At 40.8% G+C, this 22,989-nt stretch overlaps 1 protein-coding gene across 1 annotated transcript in view; it reads right to left on the bottom strand.

The window, feature by feature from the left end:
• The window catches only part of lamb1a (laminin, beta 1a), a 41,213-nt gene extending 22,896 nt beyond the window's left edge, over positions 1-18,317 (bottom strand). The window contains exons 1-15 of the mRNA XM_067591048.1: positions 18,178-18,317; positions 16,819-17,018; positions 13,839-13,977; positions 10,542-10,615; positions 9,307-9,495; positions 9,132-9,195; positions 8,227-8,429; positions 8,023-8,143; positions 7,250-7,438; positions 2,317-2,493; positions 2,049-2,161; positions 1,865-1,944; positions 1,484-1,619; positions 759-917; positions 482-609 (exon numbers count right to left, since the gene is read on the bottom strand). Of these exons, the coding sequence (XP_067447149.1) occupies positions 482-609; positions 759-917; positions 1,484-1,619; positions 1,865-1,944; positions 2,049-2,161; positions 2,317-2,493; positions 7,250-7,438; positions 8,023-8,143; positions 8,227-8,429; positions 9,132-9,195; positions 9,307-9,495; positions 10,542-10,615; positions 13,839-13,977; positions 16,819-17,018; positions 18,178-18,196 (1,991 nt within the window). The 5' untranslated portion in view covers positions 18,197-18,317. The remainder of the gene's footprint in view (positions 1-481; positions 610-758; positions 918-1,483; positions 1,620-1,864; positions 1,945-2,048; positions 2,162-2,316; positions 2,494-7,249; positions 7,439-8,022; positions 8,144-8,226; positions 8,430-9,131; positions 9,196-9,306; positions 9,496-10,541; positions 10,616-13,838; positions 13,978-16,818; positions 17,019-18,177) is intronic.
• Positions 18,318-22,989: the final 4,672 nt, after the last annotated feature.

Consider the following 22,989-nt stretch of genomic DNA (forward strand, 5'->3'; position numbering starts at 1 on the left):
CACAGCTGCTAAAATTTCACATGATCATTAATATCAACAGGCTACTAATGATTTTCACTCGCACAGTGTGAAAGCACAACAACACCCTGCATTATTGTGGATTTTTTTGAGTCATCCTCCCTCTCTTCATTCTTCAAAGGACATCTACATGAAAGGTGCTGTTATGAGAGTAGCGTGGCTCCATTAAGGAATAGGAATAGGGCAGTGCATAATATGTGTGCGTAGCGAGTGTGTAGTTGAGCGAGTGGAGAGAGCAAGCAACAGAAAACGTCACAGTGAGTGTGAGCGGAGCAGAGGAAAAGGTTAGCAGTAAGTTGTCAGAGTGGCAGTAAATGTACAATACAGGCTGCAGTGTCAGTTAATAAATGCTGCAACTGAGTCGCTCTGAGGGTCTTCCAAGTTTTTGATCAGCCACCCAACGCAGTGAACCTAGACACGATCCATCTCGTTTTAGAAAACAGGATTTGCTGCTGAACTTTACCGTGAGCCGGGATGAAGCGAGATCATCTGGTGGTCGTCGTCTGGTACGGTGTTGACACAGCGGCTGTCTGCTCTGATTGGGCCAGGTCTCACCACCGTCATCAGAACCTCCTCCCATTGGTCAGGCAGCTGGAGGTCCAACACACACATCAGAGGTTTAAGGACAAAACTTTAGTCTCTGTAATGCAACGTTAATCAAACAGAGGGACGTCAGCATCCAATGCCATGGTCTGGGTTCTGCTGGTGGGCGGGGCTACACCTGGCTGACAGCAGCCTACCTGAGGCTCGTAGCGGATGAGGATGTCGTACTCCATGGAGTGAGGGATGTTGTCGACAGTGAACTCCAGGAAGGCCCCCTCTGGGACGTTGACCAGGCCCACACCCGTCCAGGTGGGACTGCGGTCCAGAGGGTGGGGCCTCGGGACCACCATCACTCCCTAAAGACACAACATGAAGTAATGAAAACTGAAGAACTGGCACATTTGATTATTTTTCATATGGAAGCATCAAGTCAAAATTATGACTTTTAAAGCTGTGAGCTCTTGCAGATATTTCGTGCTTTTGGAGTTAAGAGCAAACTTTAAATGAATAAAATAAGTCTGGGGGAGAAGGAAGAGCCGATAGAATACAGGACGTATCATCAGCAGAGAAAAGGGAAATAAATATTATTTATGTATAGAGCAAATAACAAGACCTGACCTTTAATCTTCAGCAACAACAGTCTGAGCTCTGATCTAAACCAGCTTTAAGCAGAATCATCAAAACCAACAGAAAGCTGCTTTTCGAACAAAATGCTGTTTAAACTTGATTCTAAAAGAGAAAATCACTGGATCAAAAATCCAGTTTAAAGATGCCAAAATGGGTGAAATGTCCTCATTTTGTACAAGCAGCAGCAGTGGTGTACTGGCCATCGGTCATACTGGTATAGATCTTGTGATAGATCCTGATCCCCTGCAATGGGATTCAAAGACAAAGAGAGGTTGAAGGTTGAAATATGACTCACAGGTCCCAACTTGGCATCCTCAGCCTCGTAGGTATAGTGATCCAGAGCAATGAAGTAGAATCCAGACTCGACCTGATCACAGCGACGACCAAACATGTGATCTCTGCAGACGCACTGACCGGTCAGCTGATCACACCTGCAGGACGACAGGAAATGAAGAATGTCAGGAAAATAAAATGAACTGAAAGAGAACCCGCAACAGGGAGGGCCATGACACCTGAGGGCCACAACAGGGAGGGCCACGACACCTGAGGGCCACAACAGGGAGGGCCATGACACCTGAGGGCCACAACAGGGAGGGCCATGACACCTGAGGGCCACAACAGTGGGCCCTTAGCAGTTAAATGTTAACTGTTAGCTGTTATTTGGATGTGAACTCACTGGTTGTTGATGGCTCCTCCCAGATCACAGTCACATGGTCTGCAGCCGTCCAAATCATTACTGAGACCCCAGTGTTCAGACTGTACACACACACACACACACAGAGCAGATGTTAGATTTCAAGCTGTGAGAGGAAATGAACACACACAACAAAAACTGTATCTGTGTGTGTGTATTTTCTCACCACACACTGGTCACAGTCTCGTCCAATCACCAGTCGTTTACAGAAGCAGCTTCCTGTTTCACTGTCGCAGGGATTTCCTCCAGGAACCGTTCCCAGAGGGCTACAGGTGCATGCTGAAACACAAACACATCTTTATCCATCTACACACACACACACACACACGTGTATATGTATTTATATATGTATATGCATATATACATACTCACATGTACATATATATACATATACATGTGCATATATCGTACAGGTGTTGTGGATCATATTGTACCCTTGCAGCCTTCAGGCTCATCGGTCAGCCCGTAGTGCGCCTGTTTGCAGCGCTCGCAGCGCTCTCCCTCCACGTTGGCTTTGCAGCGGCACTGACCAGCGATCAGTCCGGCTCGAACATCCGTCATCCTGTCACACATTCCTCCATTCAGAGAGCCCAGAGGGTCACAGTTACAGGCTACGGAGACACACACAGCACAAACTTCAAACATTTAAACTGAGACTTCAGGTCAAGTGAAGTATTTTCGACAGGAAGTTTTGCACATAAAAGTGACATCATCACGTTCACAATAACATCTCAAAGAAAAGGAAACAGGCTCAAACATCCTGACAGGACTGTTGGTCATTTGTTTAAAAATATATCAAATCGAGTCAGGCATGAGATGGTGGATGCTCCACAATTCAGTTATATCTCTGTAATAATACTAGTAACCATCTCTTACAGATTCTTCAAACAATATATCCCTCTGATTAAGGAGTTTTTATGGAATGGAAAAAAGCCCAGGATGGGTCTGAAAAAACTCAAGATAATGGTGGATTGGCTCTCCCAAATATAGAATTACTGTATATAACATAGCATTTGAAATGAATAAGCTAGCAAGACAGCAAATTATGAGTCCAACTCCATGTGGGTAAAGATGGAGGGGGCACCTGTGGCTCCATTTGGTGTTGTGGAACTATTAGAACACAGCAAAACAGACAGAAGAAGGAAACCCAATTTTACAACACGCCCAGTGGGCATGGGCAAGGGCACACAAGATTTTAGAGGGTTTCACAGTAAAAACAAAGCTACTGCTCCATATGGAAAAACCCCTCAATCTCTCTAAGGTAAAAGGTATTTTTATAGGATACATGGTTGGCAAAAGGGATATGTGTTGTCAATGATCTCTACAGAGATCATTTATTAATGTCATTTGAGGACCTTAAAGAACAATTTAATTTAACTGATAAAGGGGATTTCTGGAAGTATTTACAGCTGAGGAGCAGCATGAGATGTGTCTTTTGACTGAAAAGGGAAGAGGAAGAAGAGAATAAGGTTCAAGAGTTTCTAAATTCTCCTCATACTCTACACTCTGCTTCAATATTTTATAGGGAAAATGTTAAATATTCAAACTAGAATGTGTGGAAGCTTGAGATGGCAAAAGGATCTTGGTAGTGAGATTAGGGAAGACTTATGGCAGGATGTGATCTCAAATGTAGGGTTGGACTACAAGGGATGCAAGAAGTGAGTTTATCCATTATAAAATTGTACATAGACTAGTGCAGTGCCCGTTCAAAATGTGCCTGAATGGAATGGGCCGATTTCTCAGTACCTAGAGAGAGTTGTATCCCTTCCCTAAACGCCTCACATGCAGACTATCAGTAGACACTATAATTTACCCATGTTCCCTAAATGCCTCTCATGCAGACTATTGGTAGACTCTGCAATTTACCGATGTTCCCTAAATGCCTCACATGCAGACTATCAGTAGACACTATAATTTACCCATGTTCCCTAAATGCCTCTCATGCAGACTATTGGTAGACTCTGCAATTTACCGATGTTCCCTAAACACCTCACATGCAAACTATCAGTAGACACTATAATTTACCCATGTTCCCTAAATGCCTCTCATGCAGACTATTGGTAGACTCTGCAATTTACCGATGTTCCCTAAATGCCTACATGCAGGCTATTGGTAGACTCTGCAATTTACCGATGTTCCCTAAATGCCTCACATGCAGACTATCAGTAGACACTATAATTTACCCATGTTCCCTAAATGCCTCTCATGCAGACTATTGGTAGACTCTGCAATTTACCGATGTTCCCTAAACACCTCACATGCAAACTATCAGTAGACACTATAATTTACCCATGTTCCCTAAATGCCTCTCATGCAGACTATTGGTAGACTCTGCAATTTACCGATGTTCCCTAAATGCCTACATGCAGGCTATTGGTAGACTCTGCAATTTACCGATGTTCCCTAAATGCCTCACATGCAGACTATCAGTAGACACTATAATTTACCAATTCTCCCTAAACACCTCCCACACAGAATATCTGGAGACAGTTTTGAGTTGAGCTGTAGTTGATGGGATGAACTGTAGTGCCCATTCAAAACGTGCCTGAGACATTCTGCACTATGTCTTCAACATACATACAAAGTTTCTGCATGTGAGGAACAGGAATAGAGCTGAACTCTCTCAACTTTTTCAGTTCATTCGCTATGGTTGTTCTAATCACTATGGATGTAATCCCACCTCTGACCACAATGTGGGTTGCAATGACAGAGTGCCGTGGTCTATATTTAAGCTTGTTGACTCCACGGGCAGAAGAAGAAGCAAATCAATGTTATCAACGTCATTTATGAGGTATTTTTATATATTTCTTGAGAACCGCTCATCCAGACAACTTTACATTGACTTTACATTGACACTGCACTTCGTCATTTCCCCAGCAATCCACCTGCCAGGTATGAAGTATCAGATGAACAGTTCTTGAGATATGTGAAGGACAAAAATACACACATACACACATACATACAGACAGACAGACAGACAGACAGACAGACAGACAGACAGACAGACAGAGATTCCTTGCTTTATAAACAGAGATATTATTTTACACCCCTGAAACTGTTTAAATTGGGTTAAACCCAGGACAATAAATGTTGGAAATGTAACAAAGAAGTGGGCACATTTCTGCATGCTCTATGGGACTGTCCCATGTTACTGCCTTTTTGGAAAGTGGTACTGAAAAACCTCGAAGGGTCACTCAAACAACCTCTACTAGAAACTATGTCTGTTAGTGGAAAAATCTCTTGTGCCAGCAGGCCTTACTAAAGCAGAACTTGGACTGACAGCAACAGGTTTTATTTTAGTGGCCGTGCTTATTCTACACATCTGGAAGAACCCACAGAGTTTACAGAGTGGCTTAAACTCATGACATAGACTGCTGCCTCTGAAAATATGATTGTCAGGGTAAATAAAATCCCAAGCAAAACTAGCCAAATATGGCAGATTTCTCTGGCTTACATTAGAGATGCAACATCTTAGAGAGGGTATAGGGTACTAGTGGACAGGATGGGTGTGTGTATGTCTGTCTGTATGTATATATGCAAGTATGTATGTATGTGTATGTCTGTCTGTATGTATGTATGTATGTATGTGTATGTATGTGTATGTATGTATGTATGTGTATGTATGTATGTATGTATGTGTATGTATGTATGTATGTGTATGTATGTGTATGTATGTGTATGTATGTATGTATGTATGTATGTATGTATGTGTATGTATGTGTATGTATGTGTGTATGTATGTATGTGTGTATGTATGTATGTATGTGTATGTATGTGTATGTATGTATGTATGTGTGTGTGTATGTATGTATGTATGTATGTATGTATGTGTATGTATGTATGTATGTGTGTGTATGTATGTATGTATGTATGTATGTATGTATGTATGTATGTGTATGTATGTGTATGTATGTGTGTATGTATGTATGTGTGTATGTATGTATGTATGTATGTGTATGTATGTGTATGTATGTATGTATGTATGTGTATGTATGTGTATGTATGTATGTATGTGTATGTATGTATGTATGTATGTGTATGTATGTATGTATGTGTATGTATGTGTATGTATGTGTATGTATGTATGTATGTATGTATGTATGTGTATGTATGTATGTATGTATGTATGTATGTGTATGTATGTGTATGTATGTGTGTATGTATGTATGTGTGTATGTATGTATGTATGTGTATGTATGTGTATGTATGTATGTATGTGTGTGTGTATGTATGTATGTATGTATGTATGTATGTGTATGTATGTATGTATGTGTATGTATGTATGTATGTATGTATGTATGTATGTATGTGTATGTATGTGTATGTATGTGTGTATGTATGTGTATGTATGTGTGTATGTATGTATGTGTGTATGTATGTATGTATGTATGTGTATGTATGTGTATGTATGTATGTATGTATGTATGTGTATGTATGTGTATGTATGTATGTATGTATGTATGTATGTATGTATGTATGTGTATGTATGTATGTATGTATGTATGTATGTATGTATGTATGTATGTATGTATGTGTATGTATGTGTATGTATGTATGTATGTATGTATGTATGTATGTATGTATGTGTATGTATGTATGTATGTATGTATCTATGTATGTGTATGTATGTATGTATGTATGTATGTATGTATGTGTATGTATGTATGTATGTGTATGTATGTATATATGTATGTATGTATGTGTATGTATGTGTATGTATGTATGTATGTATGTATGTATGTATGTGTATGTTTTTTCTTTTTTTCCTCTTTTCTTAATTGGCTATAAATCCTCTTATATCACATCTGTGTCATTTGTATTTTTGTATAAAGTTAATATGTTAAAATTACTTAAACTTAAATGACATATATTTATATATACAGATGGTGACACATTAAAGGAAAAACTGGTCCAGGTCTGAATGCTGGACCCCTACAGTGAGGGGGTCTGCTAATCAATACAAAGTAGTTGTGAGTGATCAGCTTTATCCTGTGATGAAACATGTCTGTGCTGATGGGAGTGGTCTCTTCCAGGATGACAATGAATGGTTTGATGTGTATTAAATGATGTGAATCACATGTTATGACCTTCATAGTCACCAGATCTCAACCCAGCTGACGTGTTAGACAGCGCTCTCCATCATCATCATCACAACACCACATGAGGAAGATCTTTATGAAGAATGGTGTTCCTCAGCCTTGGCATTGATCCTATAGTCTCTGGAACTCCTCTGGAGGGATGAACACCATTTTCAAAAAGATATTCCCTCTCTCTGATGTCTCTCTCAGGAGGTTGGAAGTCAAACTGTTTACAATGTTGAGTTGTTTTTTTTTTTTTAGAAAAACTAATGAGACAATTTGGACTCACGCTGACAGATGTTGGGGTCTCTGACGTCTCTCTCGGGATGTTGGAAGTAAAATGGTTGACACTGCTCACAGTTGTGTCCGGCTGTGTTGTGTTGACAGTCATCACAGACGCCTCCGCTGACATTTCCTGAAGCCACGAACACGGCCATGTCAAAGTGACAGGAGTCCGAGTGCTGGTTGCAGTTACACTCTAAAGACACCACAGAAGGAGAAATTCAGTCAGTCAACAGAGTGACAGAATTCAGGTCACATTCATTGGTTATCCATTTTATCTGTTGCAGCTGTTTCCTGATCTTTTCATTAATATCTCGCACTGCACTCTAACTTTTATTCTCCTGATTTATATCTTATTCTATTTCAGCTTGTTTTCATTTTCTATTTAACTTTGATTGTATTTAAATGTATCTTTTACATTTTGTCTTGATGCCTTTTATGTTTTAAGTAAAGCACTTTGAACTGCCTTGTTGAAATGTGCTGTGCAAATAAATGTGCCTTGATTATTGATCAATATAAAACAGACTGAAACAGGACGAGCAGTAACACATTTGACTTCCACATCAGTACAGATTTTAAACCAGTAAGTGTCTGTGCTGTTTAATCCTCGACTATCTTCAGGATCATTTCAGAAACACAAACAGGACCGCAGGTATTATTTTAGTACTGCAGTCCACAATAAACCAGCAGAGACTGTGTTTGTACTTGTCAGCTCCCAGTTGAGACACACAGAAACCAGTACACAACAGTGGAAACTAGTAGAAACCAGTAGAGACTCACTCTTGCAGGCATTGGTGTTGCGTCCCTCAGCTGGTCTCCAGGGCAAGTCATGGTAGAAATCCTGACATTGTTCACAGTTCAGACCTTTGGTGTTGTGATTACACATGCAGTGACCGTGAACCTGGAGACACACACACATACAATTATCAATAACCAATCAATATTTACATACCCAGGACTCACCCTGCCCCCTTCAAGACTCACCATGCCCTCCCTGGTCTGGCTGGCTCCCTGAATGGGGGCGCACTCAGAGGCGTGTCCATAGCAGAAGCAGTTTCCTCGGACCACCATGTCGTAGACAGCGTAGTAATACTTCTCTTTGATCTCCATACGAGAGTCCAGCAGGTTGTCTCCGAGCGTGTGCAGTTTGGTGAACTTCACTCTTAGGTTGGTGATCTTCAACATGTCTGAACAACAGTTATCAATAACAGGACAATAAGAGGTCAACAACAGGTCAATAATGGGTCAATAACAGATCAATAACAAGTCAATAACAGGTCAATAATGGGTCAATAACAGGTCAATATTGGGTCAATAACAGGTCAATAATGGGTCAATAACAGGTCAATAATGGGTCAATAACAGGTCAATAACAGGTCAATAACAGGTCAATAACAGGTCAATATTGGGTCAATAACAGGTCAATAATGGGTCAATAACAGGTCAATAATGGGTCAATAACAGGACAATAAGAGGTCAACAACAGGTCAATAATGGGTCAATAACAGATCAATAACAAGTCAATAACAGGTCAATAATGGGTCAATAACAGGTCAATAACAAGTCAATAACAGGTCAATAACAGGTCAATAACAGGTCAATATTGGGTCAATAACAGGTCAATAATGGGTCAATAACAGGTCAATAATGGGTCAATAACAGATCAATAACAAGTCAATAACAGGTCAATAATGGGTCAATAACAGGTCAATAACAGGTCAACAACAGGTCAATAATGGGTCAATAACAGATCAATAACAAGTCAATAACAGGTCAATAATGGGTCAATAACAGGTCAATATTGGGTCAATAACAGGTCAATAACGGGTCAATAACAGATCAACCCTTTATTCAGACTGCGGTCACATGATCAATGTAGGGGGGCATACTCTGGATTCTGGGGCTGTACGGGTCATCGATTTGGAACGCTGGATCCAGGACTCTGAAAATCACCTGAAAGAAAAAAAGGACATTTCACCAACTTATTGACCTGTTGAACTGAATAGCTAGAAACAAAGATGACATCACAGTGACATCACAAAGGTGAGTTATGACATCATTTACCTCTCCCTCAGTAGACGGCTCAATGTCAGAGTAACGTGAGTCACAGATGACATCATCGACCTTCTGCATGGGACCCTGGGAAACAGAGGGGAAGGATGTCTCGCAGTCGTAGGCGAAGTAACGGTACACATGCCAGGTGTTCCCATAGTCAGCTGACCGCTCGATCACCATGGCAGCTGGACGAAACGTCTGCAGGAAGATTGTATCACATTACAAAACATCCTCTAATTCTGTAACTGCTGATCCCACTGAGAACCAACATCGCAGACTACAGACTACAGGTAGACTACAGGTGGACTACAGGCAGACTACAGGCGGACTACAGACTACAGGTAGACTACAGACTACAGGCAGACTACAGACTACAGACTACAGGTAGACTACAGACTACAGGTAGACTACAGGTGGACTACAGGCTACAGGTAGACTACAGGTGGACTACAGGCAGACTATAGGCTACCTACAGGCGGACAACAGGCAGACTACAGACTACAGGCAGACTACAGGCAGACTACAGTCAGACTACAGGCAGACTACAGGCAGACTACAGGCAGACTACAGACTACAGGCAGACTACAGGTGGACTACAGGTAGACTACAGGCAGACTACAGACTACAGGTAGACTACAGGTGGACTACAGGCAGACTACAGGCAGACTACAGACTACAGGCAGACTACAGGCAGACTACAGTCAGACTACAGGCAGACTACAGTCAGACTACAGGCAGACTACAGACTACAGGCAGACTACAGGTGGACTACAGGTAGACTACAGGCAGACTACAGACTACAGGTAGACTACAGGTGGACTACAGGTAGACTACAGGCAGACTACAGGTGGACTACAGGTAGACTACAGGCAGACTACAGACTACAGGTAGACTACAGGCGGACGACAGGCTGGCTACAGGCTGACTACTGTCAAGCTACAATAAGGCCACAGTCAGACTACAGGTAGACTACAGTCAGACTACAGGCAGACTACAGACTACAGGCAGACTACAGGTGGACTACAGGCAGACTGCAGTCAGTGACTTTCATTAGAACATCCTATATGTAAACAGCCACATCTTTCAAACTCAACACCACTTTGTGACGCAGACCTGAAGATGTCATATTGATGTCATCAGAGTTATTGTCTCAGGGTGCGGAGGACTAACCATGACCCGTAATCTTTAAAACGACCAAGAGCATCAGTCTGTGATTACCCAGAGTCTCCTGCTATGTGGCTTACCTTGAAGGTCATGATGAGGTGTGTGAAGTGAAACTCGGCCTCCAGATTCAGCTGGATGGTGACGTTCTCCAGACCTGCAGACAGCAGCACAACATCTGATCAGATTACACCAACAGATCAATAATCTATATATCAAAAGGAACTGTGTGTTCTCCGTATGTTTCCTCAGCTGCAGTTCCTCTAATGTCCACTAGATGCTACTGTGATCAACCTCTGGAAAAACTGCATTGAAGTGAATGGGAAAGGCCTGCTGGAAGGACTCTTTGGCCCCGTTTTGACCAAAAGTTCAGGTAATTTGGAACCAGAGGACCTAATCTCAGGAACTAAACATCCTGTTTGATCCTGCAGATTAGACTCATGATAAATTAAAAAATAAAATGCGGCATTCACACATAAGAAAATAACAACACAGATCTGTCCTGTTGTTCTTCGTATTTACTGCTGCATGAGTTGGATGTGATGAATGAATGAAAAGCAGAAATGCAGTGAGCGTCTGTCTCTGCAGTAAATCATCTGCTAGAACAAAACAACATGAAACAATCAGAAAATAACATTTAATTTCATTCATTCAATGGCTTTGTTTTTGCTACCACCAGTATTGGTGAGTAACTAGTTACATGTTACAGCGTTACGTAAATAAATGACTAAATACATGTAACTGTAATCCGTGACAGTTATTGAGAAAAAAATATGTAATTAAAATACAGTTACTAATCAAAATGTTGGTCATTACAAAGGGGTTACATCCAAATATATCTTTTCAGTAAAAAGCTTATTTGTAGAATATAACATTCATTCTGTTGCTTTGCATCTTTTCACATGCAGGAATGTCTTCTTTTGGCATATTGGACCATTAACTTTTGAATTCCTATTATATGCCATTAAGCAAAAATGTCCTCACTAGATGTTTATCTGATATCACTGTAGCTACATTTAAGGAAGCAATTCAATCAGCATTGAATTCAATGCCATGTCTCAATATAACAGTTGTTGATAGTGCTGCAGGCTCACTGTAAATATCACTCGATTCCATCGCCTCTTTAAAAAGGAAGATAATTAAACATAAGAGCTTAGCTCCATGGTTTAACTCCCAAACCTGCAAATTAAAGCAAACATTGCGGAAACTTGAAAGGATATGGAGTTTCACCAAACTAGAAGAATCCATGTATCCATGGTTACCTATAGCTCTCAGTAGTAACAGGCACCGATTTATCCCCAAACACAGGAACCTTAGAAACAGCCGTAAAACCTGATATGTAATTAGACTGTTTTTCTCTCCAATTGACCTTTCAACGATTTCTTTATCTAAACCATCAACCTGTCTCTTAGATCCCATCCCAACTAGGCTGCTTAAGGAAGCCTTACCCTTAGTGAGCACTTCTTTACTAGATATGATCAATCTGTCTTTAGTAACAGGCTATGTACCACAGTCCTTTAAAGTAGCTGTAATTAAACCTCTTCTTAAGAGGCCTACTCTTGATTCAGGCATTTTAGCCAATTATAGACCTATATCTAACCTTCCATTTCTCTCTAAGATCCTTGAGAAAGCAGTCTCTAATCAGTTATGTGACTTTCTACATAACAATAGTTTATTTGAGGATTTTCAGTCAGGATTTAGAGGCATCATAGCACAGAGACAGCACTGGTGAAAGTCACTAATGACCTCCTAACTGCATCAGACAAAGGACTTGTCTCTATACTTGTCCTGTTAGATCTTAGTGCTGCATTCAACACAATTGATCATCACATCCTATTACAGAGACTGGAACATTTAATTGGCATTAAAGGAACTGCATTAAGCTGGTTTAAGTCCTATTTATCAGACCGATTTCAGTTTGTACATGTGAATGATGAATCCTCCATGAAGGCAAAAGTTAGACACGGAGTTCCACAAGGTTCTGTACTTGGACCAATACTATTCACCTTGTATATGCTTCCTTTAGGTAATATTATTAGGAAACACTCCATAAATGTTCATTGTTATGCAGATGACACCCAATTATATTTATCAGTGAAGCCTGATGAAACCAATCAGTTAAACAAACTCCAAACATGCCTTAACGACATAAAGACCTGGATGACCTGCAATTTTCTGCTACTAAACTCAGATAAAACTGAAGTTATTGTGTTTGGCCCTAAACACCTTAGAAACACATTATCTAATGATAAAGCTACTCTGGATGGCATTACCCTGGCCTCCAGCACCACCGTAAGGAATCTGGGAGTTATCTTTGATCAGGATATGTCCTTTAACTCCCACATAAATCAAATCTCAAGGACTGCCTTTTTTCACTTACGTAATATCACAAAAATCACATCCTGTCCCTAAAAGATGCAGAAAAACTAGTTCACACATTTGTTACTTCTAGGCTGGATTATTGTAATTCCTTATTATCAGGCTGCTCTAACAAGTCTCTAAAGACTCTCCAGCTGGTCCAGAATGCAGGATGGAAATTAAAGAGTACGGTCTACATCTGCTCTATGTGATAACTGCTCTGAGATAACGTCTGTTGTGATTTGTCGCTATATAAATAAAACTGACTTGACTAGACTTAAATCAATACTAGAGTCCTTCCTTGTTTTATGAATGAAGCTGTGTACAAGTTGAAGAAGCCACACTGTCAGTGTTTGACCAATCAGAGATGGTCAGACCTCCCACAAATGTTTTTACACTTGGAACTGAATGTGCTTCCTTCTTCAAACTCAAGTAAACTTTCTGAGTTCTTGATCTGGTGGGAAAGTTCCTGCAGTGGAAACAACCTCTGATAATTTCCCCCTCTGGTCAAACACACCCCCACAGTTTGAAAGCCTCTAATCAAGGATTTATGAAGGCCTGAGGCCACATTCAGACTGACATTAGCTCTGTGGAAACGTCGCTTCCCATTCATTTGATGGGGCGGTACATTTCATTACAGAGAGCTCCAGCAAAACAACACTGGGTTGTCCAGAATCTGGTTCCATTTCCTGCAACGCAACATGATGTCATCCGAGGCAGTGTGTTAGCCAATCACATTCGTGCAAGCGCACATTCCTGGTATTATGTTGTAACATGAACGTCACATTTCTACTGTTCACCCTGCAGTCATCATGGTGAAAGATAAAATACCTGCCGTGATAACTTTGTACAATCCTGTCTGAGCTTTACAAACCGCTGTAAGGTGTTTTGGTGTCTGATACAATATAATACAACCTTAATCCCCAATAAACACATTCATCTGTTCTTAAACTGAACTTTCTGGATCTGTTCTCACTGGAACCTAAAACAACCAACCCAGCCCCCCCCCGCTCAGGATTTACCGTTCTCTGACTGCCACCAGGTCTTCAGTCTGTTTGGAGCAAATGTGGTGACGACATTCTCAATACGATGGCTGCTCGTCTGATTGGTCAGCTCATCGTAGGACGCCACCGAGTCGCACAAGAAGCACTTCTTCTCCTCCTGACAGAAAGTAAAGGGGGGGGGGCAGAGAGAGGGAGAGAAACGGGGGGAGGGTTAATGATGAGAGACATTCCTCAGATTCCTCACTGCTGGTGGTCTTTATGAGTTCAGTGGAGATACGAGGAAACTTTCTGACTCTGAATCACTTCCTGCATCAAACAAAAAGAAACTCTTCAGTGTTTACAGACACAACAGCTTCACACTGAGCGTGCTCCGTTTCATCTCTCAACATGATGCGATCTGATTGGACAGCTTCAGTTTGAACCTTTAAAGAGTTCTGTGTGTTCTCTGCACAGCTGCACAAAGATCAACACTTCCTTATAGGGGACCGTCCTACACAGGAAACACTCCAGACTGTAACACCCCCCCCCCCCAACACACACACACACACACACGCACACACACACACACTTTAACTAAACACACTGACCATACAATCAGGGTGAAGCAGACAAACACGGCATGAGGCCAAAACTAACACATGTTTAGACAGAAAACAGGAAGATGTTTACTGACTGACATTTAAATTAATTTTCCTTCATTCATTTTGATTAAACGTTTCCTGTCCTTTCACTCACTGACTCACTGTTTTCATCTCTGAACTCTAGTGACAGTCTACTGCAGGACTAATGGACGCTTCAGACCTGTGAAACACTGAAAACACCAGAACTGTGGCAGGTTTGGGTTGAAGAATGTGTTGTTGATGTTTACCTGCAGTTTGTGTTGTTTAGGTGTTGTTTACCTGCAGTTTGTGTTGTTTAGGTGTTGTTTACCTGCAGTTTGTGTTGTTTAGGTGTTGTTTACCTGCAGTTTGTGTTGTTTAGGTGTTGTTTACCTGCAGTTTGTGTTGTTCAGGTGTTGTTTACCTGCACTGTGTGTTGTTCAGGTGTTGTTTACCTGCAGTTTGTGTTGTTTAGGTGTTGTTTACCTGCAGTTTGTGTTGTTTAGGTGTTGTTTACCTGCAGTTTGTGTTGTTCAGGTGTTGTTTACCTGCACTGTGTGTTGTTCAGGTGTTGTTTACCTGCAGTTTGTGTTGTTTAGGTGTTGTTTACCTGCAGTTTGTGTTGTTCAGGTGTTGTTTACCTGCACTGTGTGTTGTTTAGGTGTTGTTTACCTGCAGTGTGTGTTGTTCAGGTGTTGTTTACCTGCAGTTTGTGTTGTTCAGGTGTTGTTTACCTGCAGTTTGTGTTGTTCAAGTGTTGTTTACCTACACTGTGTGTTGTTTAGGTGTTGTTTACCTGCAGTGTGTGTTGTTCAGGTGTTGTTTACCTGCACTGTGTGTTGTTTAGGTGTTGTTTACCTGCAGTGTGTGTTGTTCAGGTGTTGTTTACCTGCAGTTTGTGTTGTTCAGGTGTTGTTTACCTGCACTGTGTGTTGTTCAGGTGTTGTTTACCTGCAGTTTGTGTTGTTTAGGTGTTGTTTACCTGCAGTTTGTGTTGTTTAGGTGTTGTTCAGGTGTTGTTTACCTGCAGTTTGTGTTGTTTAGGTGTTGTTTACCTGCAGTTTGTGTTGTTCAGGTGTTGTTTACCTGCACTGTGTGTTGTTCAGGTGTTGTTTACCTGCAGTTTGTGTTGTTTAGGTGTTGTTTACCTGCAGTTTGTGTTGTTCAGGTGTTGTTTACCTGCACTGTGTGTTGTTTAGGTGTTGTTTACCTGCACTGTGTGTTGTTTAGGTGTTGTTTACCTGCAGTGTGTGTTGTTCAGGTGTTGTTTACCTGCACTGTGTGTTGTTTAGGTGTTGTTTACCTGCAGTTTGTGTTGTTTAGGTGTTGTTTACCTGCACTGTGTGTTGTTTAGGTGTTGTTTACCTGCAGTTTGTGTTGTTTAGGTGTTGTTTACCTGCAGTTTGTGTTGTTCAGGTGTTGTTTATCTGCAGTGTGTGTTGTTTAGGTGTTGTTTACCTGCACTGTGTGTTGTTTACCTACAGTTTGTGTTGTTTAGGTGTTGTTTACCTGCAGTTTGTGTTGTTTAGGTGTTGTTTACCTGCAGTTTGTGTTGTTCAGGTGTTGTTTACCTGCAGTTTGTGTTGTTTAGGTGTTGTTTACCTGCAGTTTGTGTTGTTCAGGTGTTGTTTACCTGCAGTTTGTGTTGTTCAGGTGTTGTTTACCTGCACTGTGTGTTGTTTAGGTGTTGTTTACCTGCAGTTTGTGTTGTTTAGGTGTTGTTTACCTGCAGTTTGTGTTGTTTAGGTGTTGTTTAGGTGTTGTTTACCTGCAGTTTGTGTTGTTTAGGTGTTGTTTACCTGCAGTTTGTGTTGTTTAGGTGTTGTTTAGGTGTTGTTTACCTGCAGTTTGTGTTGTTTAGGTGTTGTTTACCTGCAGTTTGTGTTGTTTAGGTGTTGTTTACCTGCACTGTGTGTTGTTCAGGTGTTGTTTACCTGCAGTTTGTGTTGTTTAGGTGTTGTTTACCTGCAGTTTGTGTTGTTCAGGTGTTGTTTACCTGCACTGTGTGTTGTTCAGGTGTTGTTTACCTGCAGTTTGTGTTGTTTAGGTGTTGTTTACCTGCAGTTTGTGTTGTTTAGGTGTTGTTTACCTGCAGTTTGTGTTGTTTAGGTGTTGTTTACCTGCATTGTGTGTTGTTAAGGTGTTGTTTACCTGCAGTTTGTGTTGTTCAGGTGTTGTTTACCTGCACTGTGTGTTGTTCAGGTGTTGTTTACCTGCAGTTTGTGTTGTTTAGGTGTTGTTTACCTGCACTGTGTGTTGTTTAGGTGTTGTTTACCTGCAGTTTGTGTTGTTTAGGTGTTGTTTACCTGCAGTTTGTGTTGTTTAGGTGTTGTTTACCTGCATTGTGTGTTGTTAAGGTGTTGTTTACCTGCAGTTTGTGTTGTTTAGGTGTTGTTTACCTGCAGGTGGCTGACGATGCAGAAAGGTTCGGGTCGGTTCAGTCCACAGGTGGAGGTAGACAACAGCTGGTGGGCCCGGCCAATCAGAAGGTCTCCTGTTGCCGGGTAACAGCTGCCTTCAGTGCAGACGTCACTGAGCTCCGGGAGGCTGCTGTCCTCCTGGGCCCTGCCCACCTGGGCACAGGTAAACACCTGCAACGCTGAGAGCACAAGACTGTTTTAAAAAGTGAACTGAGGTCAGAGGTCAAACTGGGACGCTGCTCTGATTTCAACGTGAAACTGTTAACAGTGAAGTCGGGTGTTGAAGCCCCACCCACTGTTTGATTGACAGGTAAATAATGACACAAACGAAGAAGAGTGATGTCAGTTCTCTCACTGACGGTTGTATTTAGAGTCTGTGAGTTAACACAGACAGCAGCTGCAGTCAATGATTGATCATTAACTGATCAATCATTGACTGATCAATCATTGACTGATTAACAGACTGCAGTGATTCAATCACAGAGCTTCATGAAAACTTATCAAACTTTTAGAAAATCTAAAAACCTTGTTTTGATTCAGATCAGTTATTGATCCTTTCGCTCTGGTTCCTTTAAATGTTTTTCATTTGTTTAAAACTTTTTACTTTATGAGAACTCTCTTCTTCTTCTTCTTCTTCTTCTTCTTCGAGTTTATTTTTTCTACTTCATTTTACTCTTAAACGCTGTTTCTGTCTTTTTATATCTCATCGTTTCTCTCCTTCGTGTCTCTTTGTGTTTTATGAAAATAACTTTAAAGTTTTAAACAAATAAACTTTGTAACTGATTTACAAATTCATTTTAATGTAACATGTATGTTTGTGTATGAAACAGTCAAGATTTCATTACTAATTATTCTACATTTAACCTTTACATCTTCATTAATTTCAGTTTATTAAACATCATAAGTAGTAAAAACAAACTTCCTTCTTTAATGTTACATTCAGTCTGAAGCTGTTTATTATGTCATATAATCATATTCAGTGTGTGATAGAAAAGCAGAGGAGACTGTTTGGGACTTTGATTAATAAATTACTTAAATGATTGATCAGTAATTAGAAACCGATCGATTTTTAATTTAGGTGAGAAAAAATGACGTCACGGTTGATTCAGGAGCTGAAGGTGAAATTCTGTTTTTCATGTTGATTAAAAAAAACTAAAAACATTTTGAAGTGAATGTTTGTGTGAACTGATTGATTGATCGCGTGATTATTGATCTCAAAACAAAAATCAGTTTGTAACAAAGGAAAGTGAATCAGATCAAAGATTCAAAGATCTCAGGACTCAGAAATGAAACTTTACTGAGCAGCTGATCGAGAACAAACATTTAAAGTGAACTCACCGAGCAGCAGCTGCAACATGCTGCCGATCCAGAACCCGAAGCTGTGAAACCTGAAGTCCAGCAAACCGCGACCCGTCCGGAACTCTGAAGACCCGCACAGCGTCTGAACCTCCGCAGACCCCCACGGACCTGCAGATAGTCAGGTCCCGCCCCCACAGATACACCGGCAAGTACACGACATGCAACATCCGGGGGAACTTTCAAAATAAAAGTGTTCGGTCATGTTGACAGTCCGACTTTATTTATTTATTTACAACAAACAATTGTATAAAACATCAAAGTCTCTGATTGATATAAGTGAGAAGGACTCTCAGTATTTAATGCAGTTAAACACCAGATGAATAAAAGGTCAGCATTATGATTAGCATTAGCATTAGCTTACATATAATAAATATAGAATTCTAACTGCAAGACTGTGAGCTCTTAAACACTGAAACGGAACCAAATAGTACATTTATAAAGATAAAATAATAAAGCACAATAACAACAAAAATACTTTAAGGTGTGAAATTAAATCAACTCACTTTCTGTCTGAGTTTCACCTTCAGTTGAAAGTTTCTTATTGATGGTATCTAGTAGTATCTATCTATTGATGGTTTGTTAAGATGATTAGAGTGAAACCACAAACCATCTGTGATCATACTGAACCAATCTGCTGTCCGCCGTCTCACTTTCTCAGGCATTTTTTGTTTCTTCTTTTTTTTTTTTGCTTTTGCATTACCTTTTGTATATTTAAAACATTTTTTTTAGATATTTAAAGTTATCTATGAAAATGTTTGTAACCAGTTCCTCAAATAGTTTTTAAGCTTATAGACACTGAATGTTTTCAGCTTTGGGATTGACAGTATTCTCTCTCTCCTCTCTGTGTTGATGTAATGATCTGCTGGCACACTGCATGTAACTGCATGTAACTGCATGTGACTGCATGTAACTGCATGTGGCTGCATGTAACTGCATGTAGCTGCATGTGACTGCATGTAACTGCATGTGGCTGCATGTAACTGCATGTAGCTGCATGTGACTGCATGTAACTGCATGTAACTGCATGTGGCTGCATGTAACTGCATGTAGCTGCATGTGACTGCATGTAACTGCATGTAACTGCATGTAACTGCATACAACTGCATGTAACTGCATGTAACTGCATGTAACTGCATACAACTGCATGTAACTGCATGTAACTGCATGTAACTGCATGTAACTGCATGTTAGGTCATACACTGCATGTAACTGCATGTAACTGCATGTTAGGTCATACACTGCATGTAACTGCATGTAACTGCATGTTAGGTCATACACTGCATGTAACTGCATACAACTGCATGTAACTGCATGTAACTGCATGTAACTGCATGTGACTGCATGTAACTGCATGTAACTGCATGTGACTGCATGTAACTGCATGTAACTGCATGTAACTGCATGTAACTGCATGTTAGGTCATACACTGCATGTAACTGCATACAACTGCATGTAACTGCATGTAGCTGCATGTGACTGCATGTAGCTGCATGTGACTGCATGTGACTGCATGTAACTGCATGTAAGTTCATACAACTGCATGTAAATGCCCTCACTGGGATGAGCTGTATTGAACTGAATGGTTTCAAACTCTTATTGTGAAAGCAAACTGACCTGACTTCCTGTGTGACTGTTTCTCTCAGTCCCTTTACAGACTCAGAAGAATGAAGTTCTGATCTTTCATTGGTTCTTTTGTTCTGGTTGAAGTGAAATCTGATAGTTTAGACTAAACTTTGTGTTTGTCTCTTTCCTGTTTCAACATAAAGAAAACCGTCCCACACTGTGAAGATGAACCAGCTCGTCACCAACATGTGGTCAGCTTCAAACATCTGCTGCGAACCAAACGGCTGCTCTGGCAGCACATTAATGTCCGAATCACATGTTATTCTGTGGTCAGCTGTCCACATACTTTTGGACATGTAGGATTCAGGTTGTAAAAACTGTTTGAAGAAAATGAATCAAAACTCTTTTGTCTTCCACTGGGAGACAGTCATGAACCCCCCCCCCAGGACACACACACACTTCACTGAGGACTTTACAGACAAAAGACATTCCTAACACCCCCCCACCCCCAAACCCCCAACCCCCAACCCCAACCCCAACAGACATAAACACCTCCTCCTTTGTACCTGCAGGTGAGGTTACTGAGGTTTAACTGTGGGGGGGGGGGGGGGGGGGGGTGTATGTGTGTGTGTGTGTGTGTGTGAATCCGACCCCCCACTTGAACATCTGAAGGCTCATCCAGGGCCGCATGCCCCGGTGCATTGTGGGTAGGTGTAGTGACTGTGAACGTGTGGCGGCCTGCAGAGCCCAGCTCTCAGCCAATCAGAGATCAGCTCATCTGTCTGAGGACAAACATTAACAGATGAATGGAAACTACAGTAACACACACACACACACACACACACACACCACACACACCACACACACACACACACCACACACACACACCACACACACCACACACACACACACACACACACACACACACACACACACACCACACACACACACACACACACACACACACACACACACACACACACCACACACACACACACACACACACACACACACACCACACACACACACACACACACACACACACACACACCACACACACCACACACACACACACACACACCACACACACACACACACACACACACACACACACACACACACACACACACACACCACACACCACACACACACACCACACACACCACACACACACACACACACACCACACACACACACACACACACACACACACACACACACACACACACACCACACACACACACACACACACACACACACACACCACACACACACACACACACACACACACCACACACACACACACACCACACACACACACACACACACACACACACACACACACCACACACACACACAAACACACGCACCACACACACACACCACACACACACACACACACACACACACACACACACACACACACACACACACCACACACACACACACACACACACACACACACACACACCACACACACACACACACACACACACACACACACACACTGTGATGAAGTTTCTATCTCTGAGGGAACTAAGTATTGATCCTCTGATGGTGTTTTGGATGCACTGATCCAGTTTCTGCAGAGAGTTTAGTCGAGCTATGATGTGATGCCGAGAAAGCTGCTCTTTGCTTAGAATAACAGTTCTGACTCTTTCACATAGTTCTGACGTCATGTTTCCCGCCATCACAACGCTGCTTATCGAGCGATGATCTGCTGGAAACTTGAGGCAGCCATATTTATAACAGGTGAACGCTGGCTGCAGGTTGAGTTAGTGAACAGCTGAGTGTCATCTGAACACTTCAATGGAAGAGAAACAACTCGAGGAAATCCGACCTCCTGTATCAAGTAGTTCAGTTGGTCACAAGTTTTTAAAAATTTGATTGGTGCAGAATCTGAAATATTTCTTCTTAATTTTATACGTCATAACTTCTTGTGTTTTTTAATCTTTCTGATTATTACCAGGTGATTTTTCCAGGAGATTTTCAAGGTAGTCTCAGACTTTTGGACCGACTCTCTATATATAAATTCATCTGCACACATACATACATAAACACATACAAAGAGGCAGATACTCAAATGCCACAATTTAAAACACAATAACACAATTTTAAGATTTCTCAAGTCCAGAAACAACTTATATATCCTGTACCGTCTTTCTCTGCCATTATTCCTTTCTGATCCATTTTTATATTTGTTCAGTAGATTATTTTGTGTTTTACATGTTTTCAGCTCCTCACTGCAGCTCTTCCATGAATTCAGTCCTCACTAATTGTTTTTTAAACATGTAAATTCTTCTCAGATCACATCGACTTTCTCTCTTTTTAAAAGACTTTTGGATATAATAATTAATTTTTTGCTTAATACATAATGAGAACCAGTTTAAAGTCGACCAGAGTTTGTTGGTTTTGTTTACAGGTCTTATGGTTCTTCTGAAGTATGAAGACTGGTTTAGTATTTGTTTTTGGGACTATAAAGGAACAGTATGAGGTATTTTTAAGAACTTTATACAGTATTGCAATTGACTTTGTTATTTTAGATTTGATATAATTTTTATGTGACTTCCAGAATGATTTATTATCTATTATCATTTAATTTCAGTCTTTCTCTTCTCGACGTCGTTTATCATGAGTTTGCTTTATGAGTTACAAAAGATTAGAAATTTAGTTTCTCCTCTCCAGTGTGGAAATGTCACATATATAATATAATATAATATATAATTTATGTAATAATGGGTCTAACACAGAGCCTTGGGTGACCCAACAAGTAACACTCAATAGTTGTGAGTTAAAGTTATTGATTTGGACATATTGATAACCTATATATTCTCCAGGAACTACTTAACCAAATGTGCTAACCCTCTAATTCCATATCTTTGTAATTTCTTCAATAATAAGTCATGGTCAACAATATCAAATCCCCCCCCCCCCCCCCCACTGTATATTCTTTATTATCTACTGCAGTTGTTATTTCCTCCACTAATTCCATCAGTGCAAACAAAGTTCATCTGTTAGTTCTAAACCCATTCAAAGCTCAAAGAAGAGTGTAAGTGCCTTTAGTTTTGGCTGTTGTGTGTTTATTGAATTGTACATATTCTTCATACAGTTACATGTATATTCCTTTGCTTTACTGCTGGTCATGCTAATTATGCTAGTTTTAGTTTAAGTGATGTACAAGGTCCCCCCCCCCCCACACACACACAGACTGTGTTATAAACCCTGTAA

Source organism: Thunnus thynnus, chromosome 5 (assembly GCF_963924715.1).
Source record: "Thunnus thynnus chromosome 5, fThuThy2.1, whole genome shotgun sequence".
Lineage (NCBI taxonomy): Eukaryota > Metazoa > Chordata > Actinopteri > Scombriformes > Scombridae > Thunnus > Thunnus thynnus.